The sequence below is a fragment of the Armigeres subalbatus genome, chromosome 1 (assembly GCF_024139115.2).
Source record: "Armigeres subalbatus isolate Guangzhou_Male chromosome 1, GZ_Asu_2, whole genome shotgun sequence".
Classification (NCBI taxonomy): Eukaryota; Metazoa; Arthropoda; class Insecta; order Diptera; family Culicidae; genus Armigeres; species Armigeres subalbatus.
Window position 1 is genome coordinate 269,025,180 of NC_085139.1, and position 12,213 is coordinate 269,037,392.

Below are 12,213 nucleotides of genomic sequence, written 5' to 3' on the forward strand. Positions count from 1 at the left end.
CGGCGTAGACTAGAAGTTATCTTTCGGCAGGTTGGCGAAAACATCCTCCATTGCCACCAGGAACAGGGTGACGGCTATAACGGAACCCTGAGGTACACCGGTTTCCTCCTTCACGGTCTTTGAAGACTGGTTCCCGAGTAAAACTCGGAAGGAACGATCCAGTAAAAAGTTTTTAACGAAGTGGAGGAGGTTGCCGGTGACACCCCAGAGGGCCAGCTTTTTCAGCACACCGGGGGTCCATGCCCGGCTGTATGCTGATGAAATGTCCAGTGAGGCTAGCTCGGTATGCTTACCCTGTATCCTGGCGTCCTCCAGTATCTGGCTCAGGGATGCGAGATGGGTACTTGTGCCACGCCCGGAAAGCGTGCTGCCGGTCGTCCAGCCGGCCAGTGGCTTCCAGATATTGCGTCAGTCTCCGGTTGACCATCCGCTCCATTATTTTAGACCCGACATTGGTAAGCGCAATGGGGCGGTAGCTTCCTGCTTCGTTTGCCGGACCTTGGTGCTTCGGGATGGGGACAACGAAGCTGGCTTTCCACTCAGAGGGAAGCGTACCGTTCGACCACTCCTTGTTGATGGCCTCCAGGAGGGTCGATTTTCCGTCCGGGGGGAGGTTCTGAAACATAGGATACCCGGTGGAGTCTGGGCCCGCTGACTTACCCTTTCCTTTGGACAAGGCGAAATCCAATTCGGCCGGCGTAAACGGACGGTTGAAATCCTTGCCGTCGTCCAGTGGAACCTGGAGCCGCGTTTTTCTTCCGGAAGGCTTCCGGGTAGCTTGCGTAGGAGGACTGCTCGTAGAAGTGGTCGGCAAGCGCATCCGCGATTACCGACGGGTCACGTTCGGTAGCTCCGTTGATGGTGAGGGTGATACCTTTGCTTCGCCTTTTTCCCTGAAAACAGTTGATCCTCCGCCAGAGCTCCGTGGCGGTTTGGTTCGGGTCGAGGAACTCCGGTCAGAACTTCTCCTTCGCTTCTCGCAGGGTTTGACGGCAGCCCTAGAAGCACACATGTTTCACATGGGTTACTGTAACTTATATGTGACCGGATACAGTCACAATCAAGTTGCTGCAACCGTTTTTGTCTGACTTGTGCTGCTCGGGTCATTTCTTGGTAGTTGGTTTTGAGCTCCTCAAACCGCGGATGATTGGCTGGGAGCCGTTCCTTTGCCTTTTTCAGGGCGCGAAGCGCCTTTCGCCGGGCCTTGACTGCAGTCTTCGTGCCGTTGGACCACCAGTGCACGGATTTTCGACCTGCGTTGGGGCTTGTTCTCGGGATCGTTCTGTCGGCAGCACGCAGGATGACGCTTTACAGTTCTGAGATGGAAGGCGATGTCAGTAGGGGCAGCTCGCGTTCGATCTCCCGCTGAAAACTGGCCCAGTCTGCCTCCCTGTATTGCCACCGCGGCCTGTACGTGATGTTCGTGGGTGCGGTATCGAGAGCCAGGAAGATCGGTGCGTGATCGCTTCCTCATGGGTCCCGTTCGTGGACCAGAGAAGCCTTCGCACGATGCTGTCCGAATCCATGGAAACATCGACGGCCGACTCCGTCGACCCTCGGCGGAAGGTGCCGTCGTTGAGGATGGTGAACCCGTATTCGGCTGCGGCGTTGCACACGTCGTTTCCTCTGGCGTTATTACGGCTGCTACCCCACGAACGATGGTGGCCATTTATGTCGCCCAGGACGATTGCCGGAGACGGCAGCTTTTCCAGCATACTTACCAGCTTGCTTTCCAGATTGGGTATTTTGCTGCTCGGGATGTAGACCGATACCACGGTTAGCGGGAGAGGCCACTGGATCCTCACCGCTATGACTGGGAAATCAGCGACGACAGGTATCTCAGTTGCTGGAATGTCCTGCAGAACTCCGACTGCGACAGACTGGTACACGTTTTGCTTCACTCTAACAAACCATTTGTAGCGATCACCCAAGGCTCGGTCCATGGCTGCGGACGTCGCTCGGTGGACCTCTATGGCTACTGGTTCGGCGCTTGAGACCAATAGCTCCAGATCGCACAGGTTGTTGAAGAAGTTGAGTTCGCGCTCCATTGCAAGGCTAGCGAGGTGTGTTGTGTTGCAGGTCCGGAACCCACAACCGGCGGAGACGGGGGAGGCGACGGGACAAAAAGTGGTGTTAAACCATGAGTTTGGTGGGGGTGTGCTCCCCCCCAGAGCTCCTCCGGAGGCAGGTCCCTCGCCTTGGTCGGCAACTGGACCCTCAGGAGGCGGGCAGGAACGTCTTCTTGGAATGGTTCCGCTTGATGGACCCGGTAGGATTAGGGCGTTCGCACCGAATCTTTTTCGGTGTAGCTGGTCGTACCAGGCGGCCGATGTCTGTTCAAGTCCTTCGGGCGGTTGAGGGTATGCAAGGAATGCTTCCGCCGAGGGTTGTCTGCCAGTTCCGGTTGGGGTGTAGCTTCCGCACTGACGGGGCCCCGGCTACTCGGATGCGCGTCTGCGGTTTGGTCTTGGCTTGCTTGGTCTTGGCTTGCTTGCTCTTGGTCGATGTTGGTCACGGTTTGGGTGTTGCTGGTTGAGACGAGAGAGATTCGTGGTGGGGAAAGGGATAAGGTTTGAGTAACTAGTGCTCGTCTGTGAGGCTCAGGCTGTTCCTTAATGTTGGAGATGCCGTTAATTGGGCAGGGAGTGAAAAGGGTGGGAAAAGGATTATGTAATGAGTGGTGGGTGGTCACCAAAAGGCAAACTGAGCCTATTAAACCTTCATTTTCACTTTTGGGATTGAACCACGCTTCGTCTTTGGGGAACCAGTAAAAGAGTCACTTCTTACAATTTTGTTCCGTTGCGTGCGGTCTCTCTTCGGCGTCGGCTTCGGTGTGGTTACCATTTCGTCGCTGCTGCTGAAAATGTTGTACACGTCGGCATTCCTTCTTGGAATCCTCCTTTACCTTGCTTCTCAACCGCTCGATAATCTTGTCTTTGATCTTCAGAGATTCTTGCAGCTTGGTGATTGTTTCGGTCAGTTTGGCCACTTTACTCACCAGATCTTCAATCGTTCCGTTTTGTTGCACGGCTTCAATTCGGTTGGCTACCACCGTTTTCCGCCCTTGGTTGGTTGTTTGGAGCTGCTCTATCTTCTTCCGGAGTTCCTCGATTTCGTGGTCCTTGCTTGTGGCCGTCACCTTGGCAAAGGAAGTTGTTGGACCGGATCCGGAGCGTGTCTCCAACTCCCTTCGGGATGCCACGGTCGATCTTCACCCTTTGAATTTCCGCCTCCTTGGTGTAGCAGGGGCACTTCCTACTCGATGTGGGGTAGCTGTTGTTGCAGCAGAATCTGCAGAACTGTTGTTCTGTGCAGGGTTGACGGGTCTCGCTTCTATCGCCCATGGCCATGGCTGCTTCTGCTTGGTGGTGCTTTCCACAGTTGCCGCATATTTGTTCGGCACTAGTGCACCGCTTTCCGGTATGCCCGAAATCCCAGTACCGGTAGCACCGCATGGGATTCGGGTAGTAGTTGCGTGTCGGGCAACGGGACCAACCGAAATGCACATACTCCGGAACCACTGTGCCAGAGATGGTGAGCACGATTGCTGGGGTGTTCGTCAGTTTGCCATCCTGACCTCGGCGTTTGATGCGGTATACCTCCTTTACTCCTTGGTCTTTGAGTTCGGCGAGGATGTATTCCTCCGGGAGGTCGATTGCGTCGATACAGGACACCACGCATTTCGATGTGTTGAGGTGCGGGTGCTCTGTTACCGAGACCGGTGTTCCATCACACAGCTGTTCCATGCGCAGCAGTTTCTGGAACTGGACGTTGCTTCGCACTTTGAGTGCGTACGATGCTCCTCTGTTTTCTTTGTTGGCACCGTCGATGGTACCACCCTGGAACGCTTCGACCGATCGTCGGATCAGGAAGGGATTTGAGGGAAGTGGTTTGTTTATTCCTTGCAAGCGCAGCACTTCACAGAAAAAAATAATGAAAACTAAGAAGCGCGTAAAAAATAAAGACATGTAATTTTCCACACTATTTTGAGCGTACATGGATATTTTCCAACAAGTACACCCTAAATGTATGCAATATCTATATCATTATATCAGTTACTACGGCATACACCATATAAAAAGTGACATAATGCAATGGAAATTGCATACATTCAGGCGATAATATCGTTTAAATTTACGCTCTTTTTGGCATTCCCTTTATGTGCATTACTTTCGTGTAAATTTCAACAACTTTTTCTATCTGTGTTGCATTGGACCACACAGATAGAAAAAGTTGTTGAAATTTACACGAAAGTAATGCACATAAAGGGAATGCCAAAAAAGCGTAAATTTAAACGATTTTATCCCCTGAATGTATGCAATATCAATTGCATTATGTCACTTTCTATATGATGTATGCTATAGAAATTGACATAATGCTATAGAAATTGCATACATTTAGGATGTACTTGTTGGAAAATATCCATGTACACCCAAAATAGTGTAATTTTCCATGTCTTTAATTTTTACGCGCTTCTTAGTTTTCATAATTTTTTTCTGTGCAGCCGTTCCAACAGTGTCCATAAACTGGGGCAGTCTTCGATCGGTATATTCGCCGTCACGGCGATTCGATATCATTTTGCCATCATTGGGGTTCCCTGGGTCCCCTAGGCCAAAGGAGAGGCCCGTGGCCATCTCCGAGTACGCGTACGCGCCGCCAACCGGCACGGGCGGGGTTCGATGTTCGAATGCGAAGCGAAAATGCCCTCTCGAAACGTTCGTCACTCACGTCGAGTACCGCGCGCCTCCACCGAGAGGCAAAGTTCACCACCGCGCGAGAAAAACGTGAGCGGATCACGGATATCTCCGGTGGCCGCTGTCCGATCGGGCCGGAACCACTTTTGGGCGGTTACGCCACAGGCGACGGGAAGGTGTCTTTTCACCGCACTTAAAACGCCGAAAAACGCGCGTCCGACCAGCCGAATGGGAGCGTCACCAGCCGAATGACGTCACCAAAAAGTCGTATCTCCGGTCGCCGCTGGACGATCGGTCCGGAACCGGGGTCAACCGACGCGGTACCGGCGCTCCGCCCGATTTTTGAGCGGGGCTGGCCACGGGAACGGCAGATATAACGTTTTTTCGGTCGCGTCACTTACGAAATTTTTCCGCGTCCAGCAGTCGATTTGGTAGCGACACCGCCGAATGACGTCTCACGCGAGACGGGGGGATACGAAATCACTCACGGGATAGGTCCGGGACCGGTTTTTGCCAACTATTGGCCGGGCACTTATCACCACTGCACACGCGGGACGGGCACTATTGGCTGACTATCAGCCGAATCACGGGAAAAAAACGTCCGGAAAAATACTCGACGGGAAGAGAAATACGTCTGATCACGACGAATGCTAGATCTAAACTGCCTTGAAAAGTTGATTTTAGCGGCTAAGTGACTTCGGAGAAATGTTTCAGTATGTTAGGTTCCATATTTTTTATGATTTATCCCCCTAAAAGTGAAATGGAAATTTTCTTTCCTCCAATTGTGAAGATACATCATTGGCGTCGTCGTTATTTATCTGCTAAAGAAGTCTACGGAGGGTCCGCAATAGAGTGGCCCAGCCTAGTATGGAGAAAAAAAATCGTTGGATACTGCGGGGCACCCTCCAGGGTTTTGCCTTAAGATAAGAAAATCATTTTCTGAAAATTTCAGCCTGATCGGTTATTGCATAAGCTGGCGCAATTGATTTGAAGTTAATATGGGGGTTTCAGCCGAAATATATGGGAAAATACACCTCTGTTACTATTTCGTACAGGAAATTGGATGGAAAAGCTCGATTGAGCCCAGATTTGCAAGAAATAAAGTTACGATTACGTACGATTTCCAACCACTATGCGTCTCCGAATTTCTCTGCTGGTATCATTTCGGCAGTTACCAGTGAGCCCAAGTACACAAATTCTTCTACCACCTCGATTTCGTCACCACCGATGCAAACTCGCGGTGGGTGGCTCACATTGTCTTCTCTTGAACCTCTTCATATCATGTACTTCGTCTTCGACGTGTTGATGACTAGTCCGATCCGCTTGGCTTTCCTCTGCAGTCTAATGTAGGCTTCCTCCATCTTCTCATAGTTACGTGCCATAATATCTATGTCGTCGGCGAAGCCAAATAGCTGGACGGACTTATTGAAAATTGTACCACTCGTGTTAATCCCTGCTCTTCGTATTACCCCTTCCAAAGCGATGTTGAATAGCAGACACGAAAGACCATCACCTTGCCGTAACCCTCTGCGGGTTTCGAAGGGACTCGAGAATGTCCCTGAAACTCGAACTACGCACATCACCCGATCCATCGTCGCTTTGATCAACCGTGTCAGTTTATCCGGAAATCCGGTTGCGGTGCTACCAATGGTGGATCGAACGTCTCTCCAGCCATCTTCAAGAGACACTGCGCCTAGCTGCTCTTCCGTTGGGAGTGCCACTTCCAGCTGCTGCGCGTATTCTTGGGCTAGTCTACCGTCTTGTAGCCGCCCAATGTTAAGCCGCGGCGTCCGACTTCGACGCGTGTTGTACACCGTCGAGACTTTTGAGCTCAGGCATACTGCAACGAGGTAGTGGTCAGATTCAATATTCGCACTGCGGTAAGTGCGAACGTTCGTGATGTCGGAGAAGAATTTCCCGTCGATTAGAACGTGGTCGATTTGGTTTTCCGTTTCTTGGTTAGGTGATCTCCATGTGGCCTTGTGGATATTTTTGCGGGGAAAGAAGGTGCTTCGGACTACCATTCCGTCTTTATTTATGAACGACTACCAAAAATAAGGTTTTTCACGATACCGTAATCCGGGGGAACATTGATCACCGGGGTAACATTATTTTTGAACTCACAGCAAGCTGCCAAAAAAGCACTCAAAACAAGTATAATAACAAAAAAGAAATCAAGCTCGTACCTATAGTTATGTGATAAGCTTTCTTGTTTTCTTGGTTAATCCATAGTTTTGTTTAAAAATGTTGATATTTATTGTTGAAACAAAAATTTAAAAAAAATGATCAATGTTCCCTCGGATTACGGTACTCAAATATATGCACAATGTCCGACAGCAGTTGTGCTCTAAAGTCGGCAACATGCACTTCAAAACAAGCTTGGGAATGCATTCAGTCCCTCCAAAAATTGTTTTTTCGCAAGGGGTCGTTCAATAATTACATAAGCACATATGTTTCTGTCATTTTCTTACTCTTCATGTAAACAAAAAATAATTTACATTGGAAAAATCTTACAAGAGAGGGAGAGGGGTTCCGAAAAGCCAAGAAAAAAAAATGATTACGGCATATGTGAACGATCTCCAACCAAGTCAATCTATATTGGGTTCCAGAACACTGTGGAATAGAAGGTAACGAAAAAGCCGATATGCTGAGAGTTTTCACTGGTTTTCACTGAGTGAAAGCTGTTGAGTATTCCTTTTAGCTATGTAGGTTTTCTTTTAACATGCGCTTGATGGGGAAGCGTCATCAAGAGTAGGGGAAGTGCACCGGTTTTGGCCAACTTAGTGCCTAATTTGGCCAACCCTAAAAAATACATTTTTTTTCAAAATAATCGATCAGTTGAAAGCAGTGTTGAAGCGTGAGTGATATATCTCTTGTTGGAACTAATAAAACCCTTGCGAATTGTTTTATTTTTGGAGTTATTCGCAAAATTGGCCAAATTAGGAACATGGCCAAAACCGGTACAGTTCCCCTACAATGAAAAAATAAATTTCTCCATACTAATTTGCATGCAAACTTGAAACGGCTTGTGCTAAATCAGTTTTAATCCAAATGAGCTTAAATTTTCAGAGGACACTCAGAACATGGTAAAGAATCAGATGAGCACTGTGGAGCAAAATCGATTTTTTGAACCACCCTAATGTATATGTGTTAGTAGGCGTTTGCTATGCAAACGCTTGGACGAAAAGTGAGAGTGCGAAAGGTGAGACCCGAATCGAAAGGAGCTTTTACAGATAATGAACTTAATGAATTAGTATTAGTGAAGTAAAAATGACCCTTCTCCCAATATGTGTAGGTGACTAATGCTAAAAACGTATCTCAGCTAGAAGAAGTATTAGTTGATACGTAAGAAAATTGGTCTCTTGAGGGTTTGTACAGGCAGCAGATTTTTCAGGAGCGGTATTCATTCAACCAACTTTGCGACGCACGGACGTATCAATTTTTGTGTCCGTAATCAAAATGGCGGACCAGCCAAAATTCAAGGGAGGCCAGCCGAAAGGGGAAAACTACCACAATGGCGTAGCAACAGCTCCCGAAGAGTAAGTATTAAAATATTGAAGTGCAAAGTGAACGAGAATTGATTAGAAAGATACAGAAAACATTACGTGATATTAGTTTTTAAAGAATTTAGTACCAAAGCTTGCGACAGGTCAAGCCATGTTTTTCGTGAGATAATTGATGAAAATAGGCGTGTTATTCGCATAACTCGTGCGACAGGTAAAGAAATTTTAGTTCCAATGTAGCTTGCGACAGGTCATGCTCGGTAATAGTGGAACAATCATGCTTGCGACAGGTCAAGTTAGATTTTCGTGCGACAGGTCACGACTGATAGATTGGTGGCTTGCGATAGGTCAAGCTTAATTTTTCGTGCGACAGGTCACGATTAATAATCTTGTGGTTTGCGACAGGCAAAGCCAAATTTTTCGTGCGACAGGTCACAATTCGTTATTTAAGTAGCTTGCGACAGGTCAGGCTATATATGTTGCTCGGTATCTTGCGAATGGCCAAGCTGTCAAAAACGTGCGACCATTCCCAATTTCTTATGAAGTGGGACAGTTCAAGTTTATGTCTCGATAAATAATTTGTTGGTAAAATAAATTTTCTCAGCTTTGTTTTTCAAAAGAGTTTAGTTTACTTGATACTGAGACTTGGTTTTGCATATTTGCAGGAATACTAATAAGAGCCGATCTGGGACTAAAATGTCCAAAAAGGATCGAAAAGTGACGAAACTGGAAAGTCTGACAAAGAAACTAGAGGCTGAGAAAGCAGAAATGGCAGAGCAGCTGAAGATTCTTCAAGCTGAAATTAAAGCGATAAAGTCCGCCCAAGATGGCACGGCCACTGTTACCGTTGGGCCATCGGAGGAAGAGGTTGAACAAGAAAGCGTACATATCGAGGTCTTACCGGGAACAACCAACACACACACGTTCCGGTCCATAATGAAAGATGCTCGGCATGGCAATGGATCTGCTATTCAACAAAATGAGAAATATGAAGAAGGAAGTATTGATTTCGAGACCGCACCAGGTGCATCAAGTACTCACCGTTCGAAGTCCATCGGAACAGCAATGAAATTCGCCCTGGATGACAATAGGCTGCCTGCAGCTTTAAGGCCATCATGTGAGAACGATGTTGAAGACGGTAGCGTGGAATCAGAAGTCGCATCTGGTCCATTTGCAAGAGTCTCGGTTTTTATCATCAGTGAACCAGCTGTCAATATCATCAATAGCAATACCTGAATGTAAGCCGGCTGACGGTGACGATGAAATACACCGGCGCACATTTGAGATGTGGAAGGACTTATTAGTAGACTGCATGGCCTTAGCAGGAATTGAAAATGAATCAACAAAGTTCACGATCTTCAAAGTAAAGGCCGGTCCACGTTTACTCACCATTTTTAAGAACACGAAAACTAATGCAGAAGCTCCGGACGCAACTACCAGTCCCTTCTCGAACGCCTTGTATCGACTAAAACTTTACTTTGGGTCGGGATCAGATGTCATGTTGCAACGGCGTAAACTTGCATTGATGGAACAAAAGAAGGAGGAATCTGACCTTGCTTTCATCATCCGAGTGGGAGAGACTGCGCAACTTTGTGATTTCGACAAAGCGAAGGAATTCGAGGAGGCTGTTAAAACTATCGCAGAACACGCAAGGTCTAAAGAAGTGAGGGTGGCGGCTCTTAAAATGGTGAGTCGAAGCGGGACATTCACGGATCTAGTAGATAAGGTGCGTGAAATTCAGGCAATACGCCTGAATGAAGAGTTTTTCGCAATCAAGCATGGGCTGCGTGAACCAGCACCAAAATCGGCAATGGTTGCCCCAGTGAGCGCAGACCGTTCGAAGCCATGGATACCGAAAAAGAGTTTTACTCAAAGAGCAGACAACCGTTACTTTCCATATTCTCGAAACCAACGTAACCCACGGAACAACCAAAGATTCGGGCAACAAACACAGTGGGGTGCGAATGGTGTTGAGCCACCCAGACGTTATACGCAAGATAGAAGCGACTATCGCCAATCTGACAGATGTTGGAGGTGCTTCAGCTTTTTCCATCTACCATCGGAATGCGGAGCGGTGAATCTCGTATGTCGAAAATGTGGGCAGTTGGGCCACATACAAAGGGCATGTCAGTCGAACCCAGGAAATCAGAAGCGGGCAGCATCCAAGGAAATCTCGGAAATCGAAGCGAAGGTTTCAAGAAACGAAGCCGTTGAAGATAAGGTGGAATCTACGGAACAAGTGAGTGAACAATTCGAGAACTAACTATTTTTGTAAGTGATGTAGCCTTGCCTTACATTACAAATTAATTTTAGTTGCAATAATTCTGCTACAATATCTTGAAATTTAAAACCCTTTCAGAACTTTAGTATTTAGGCTATTTGAACTTCAATAGAGGTTTGGGCAAAGCTTGTCATTTACGCTAAGAGAAGAAATAAAGATAATTTCATAAATTATGCTTCTGTCTATGATATTAATAGGTGAGTGAATCCGAAAAACATCGATACGTAATTGCAACCATCGAACCCAGTACAGAAGGTACAATAACTGCCAAAGTAGCGGGACTGCAATCCTCGTAGACTCTGGCGCTCAGGTAAATACCCTTATTGAGAAGTTCTACTGGAAATTGAGTAATGATGAGAATTTGAGCAAAGGAATTTACAATATTCGAAAAGGGTCAGATATTTCGCTAAAAGCATATGCTTCGAGGGGTGAGCTGGAAGTGCTGGCTACATTTGAAGCCTTCTTGTTCGTTTCGGAAGATCGCCCTGTGTTTCTTGAAAAATTCTACGTGGTTAGAAATGCTCATCATTCCCTACTAGGAAGGTCGACTGCTATAAGGTATAGTATACTTATGGTTGGGATAAATGTACCCGTTTTACCACAAGTTGGGGGCAGCAGGGACTATGTCCAAGGGCTTGGCGATCCCTCCCCAGGCCATCTCCGAGTTGTGGCGCCTGCCTAGGATGTGATGGGGTTTGACAGTGGGCCCTGTTAAACCTCTATAAAAAGCTGCATGAATCCGCAAGTAGGCTCCGCCAAAGCGACCGTGTGCCGCTCAAAGCGCACAAGCCAAAGTCCTGGTGTTAGGTGGTTGGCAATTGGCAACGACCTAGGCGACGAATAAAGGATCACGATTGGAAGCTTGGAACATGGAACTGCAAGTCGCTAGGCTTCGCAGGTTGCGACAGGATAATCTACGATGAATTACATCCTCGCAACTTCGACGTCGCAGCGTTGCAGGAAATCTGCTGGACAGGACAGAAAGTGTGGAAAAGCGGGCATCGAGCGGCTACCTTCTACCAAAGCTGTGGCACCACCAACGAGCTGAGAACAGGCTTCATAGTGCTGGGAAAGATGCGCCAACGCGTGATTGGGTGGCAGCCAATCAACGCAAGGATGTGCAAGCTGAGTATAAAAGGCCGTTTCTTCAACTATAGCATCATCAACGTGCACTGCCCACACGAATAGAGATCCGACGACGAGAAAGAAGCGTTCTATGCGCAGCTGGAGCAGACATACGATGGGTGCCCACTGCGAGACGTCAAAATCGTCATCGGTAACATGAACGCTCAGGTAGGAAGGGAGGAAATGTATAGACCGGTCATCGGACCGGATAGTCTTCATACCGTATCGAACGACAACGGCCAACGATGCATAAACTTTGCAGCCTCCCGCGGAATGGTAGTCCGAAGCACTTTCTTCCCCCGCAAGAATATCCACAAGGCCACATGGAAATCACCTAATCAAGTAACGGAAAACCAAATCGACCACGTACTAATCGACGGTAAATTCGTCTCCGACATCACGAACGTACGCACTTACCGCAGTGCGAATATTGAATCCGACCACTACCTCGTTGCAGTATGTCTGCGCTCAAAACTCTCGGCGGTGATCAACACGCGTCGGAGTCGTCCGCCGCGGCTAAAAATTGGGCGGCTACAAGACGGTAGACTAGCCCTAGACTACGCGCAGCAGCTGGAAGTGGCACTTCCAACGGAAGAGCAGCTAGGCGCAG

General features: G+C 47.9%; 1 protein-coding gene across 1 annotated transcript; it reads left to right on the forward strand.

Annotated features, from left to right (window-relative positions):
• The first annotated feature begins 8,115 nt into the window (after positions 1-8,115).
• LOC134213872 (uncharacterized) lies at positions 8,116-10,624 on the forward strand. The gene is made up of 2 exons (XM_062693310.1): positions 8,116-8,233; positions 8,863-10,624. Exons 1-2 carry the CDS (start codon positions 8,154-8,156, stop codon positions 9,431-9,433), a joined length of 651 nt encoding a protein of 216 aa, XP_062549294.1. The 5' UTR covers positions 8,116-8,153; the 3' UTR covers positions 9,434-10,624.
• Positions 10,625-12,213: the final 1,589 nt, after the last annotated feature.

What these genes read in the sequence shown, in the direction of transcription:
- LOC134213872 (XM_062693310.1), top strand. Translation starts at nt 8,154, where the DNA reads ATGGCGGACCAGCCAAAATTCAAGGGAGGCCAGCCGAAAGGGGAAAAC. An exon ending in GTAGCAACAGCTCCCGAAGA is followed by an intron (nt 8,234 to 8,862) that starts GTAAGTATTAAA and finishes GCATATTTGCAG; the next exon opens with GAATACTAATAAGAGCCGAT.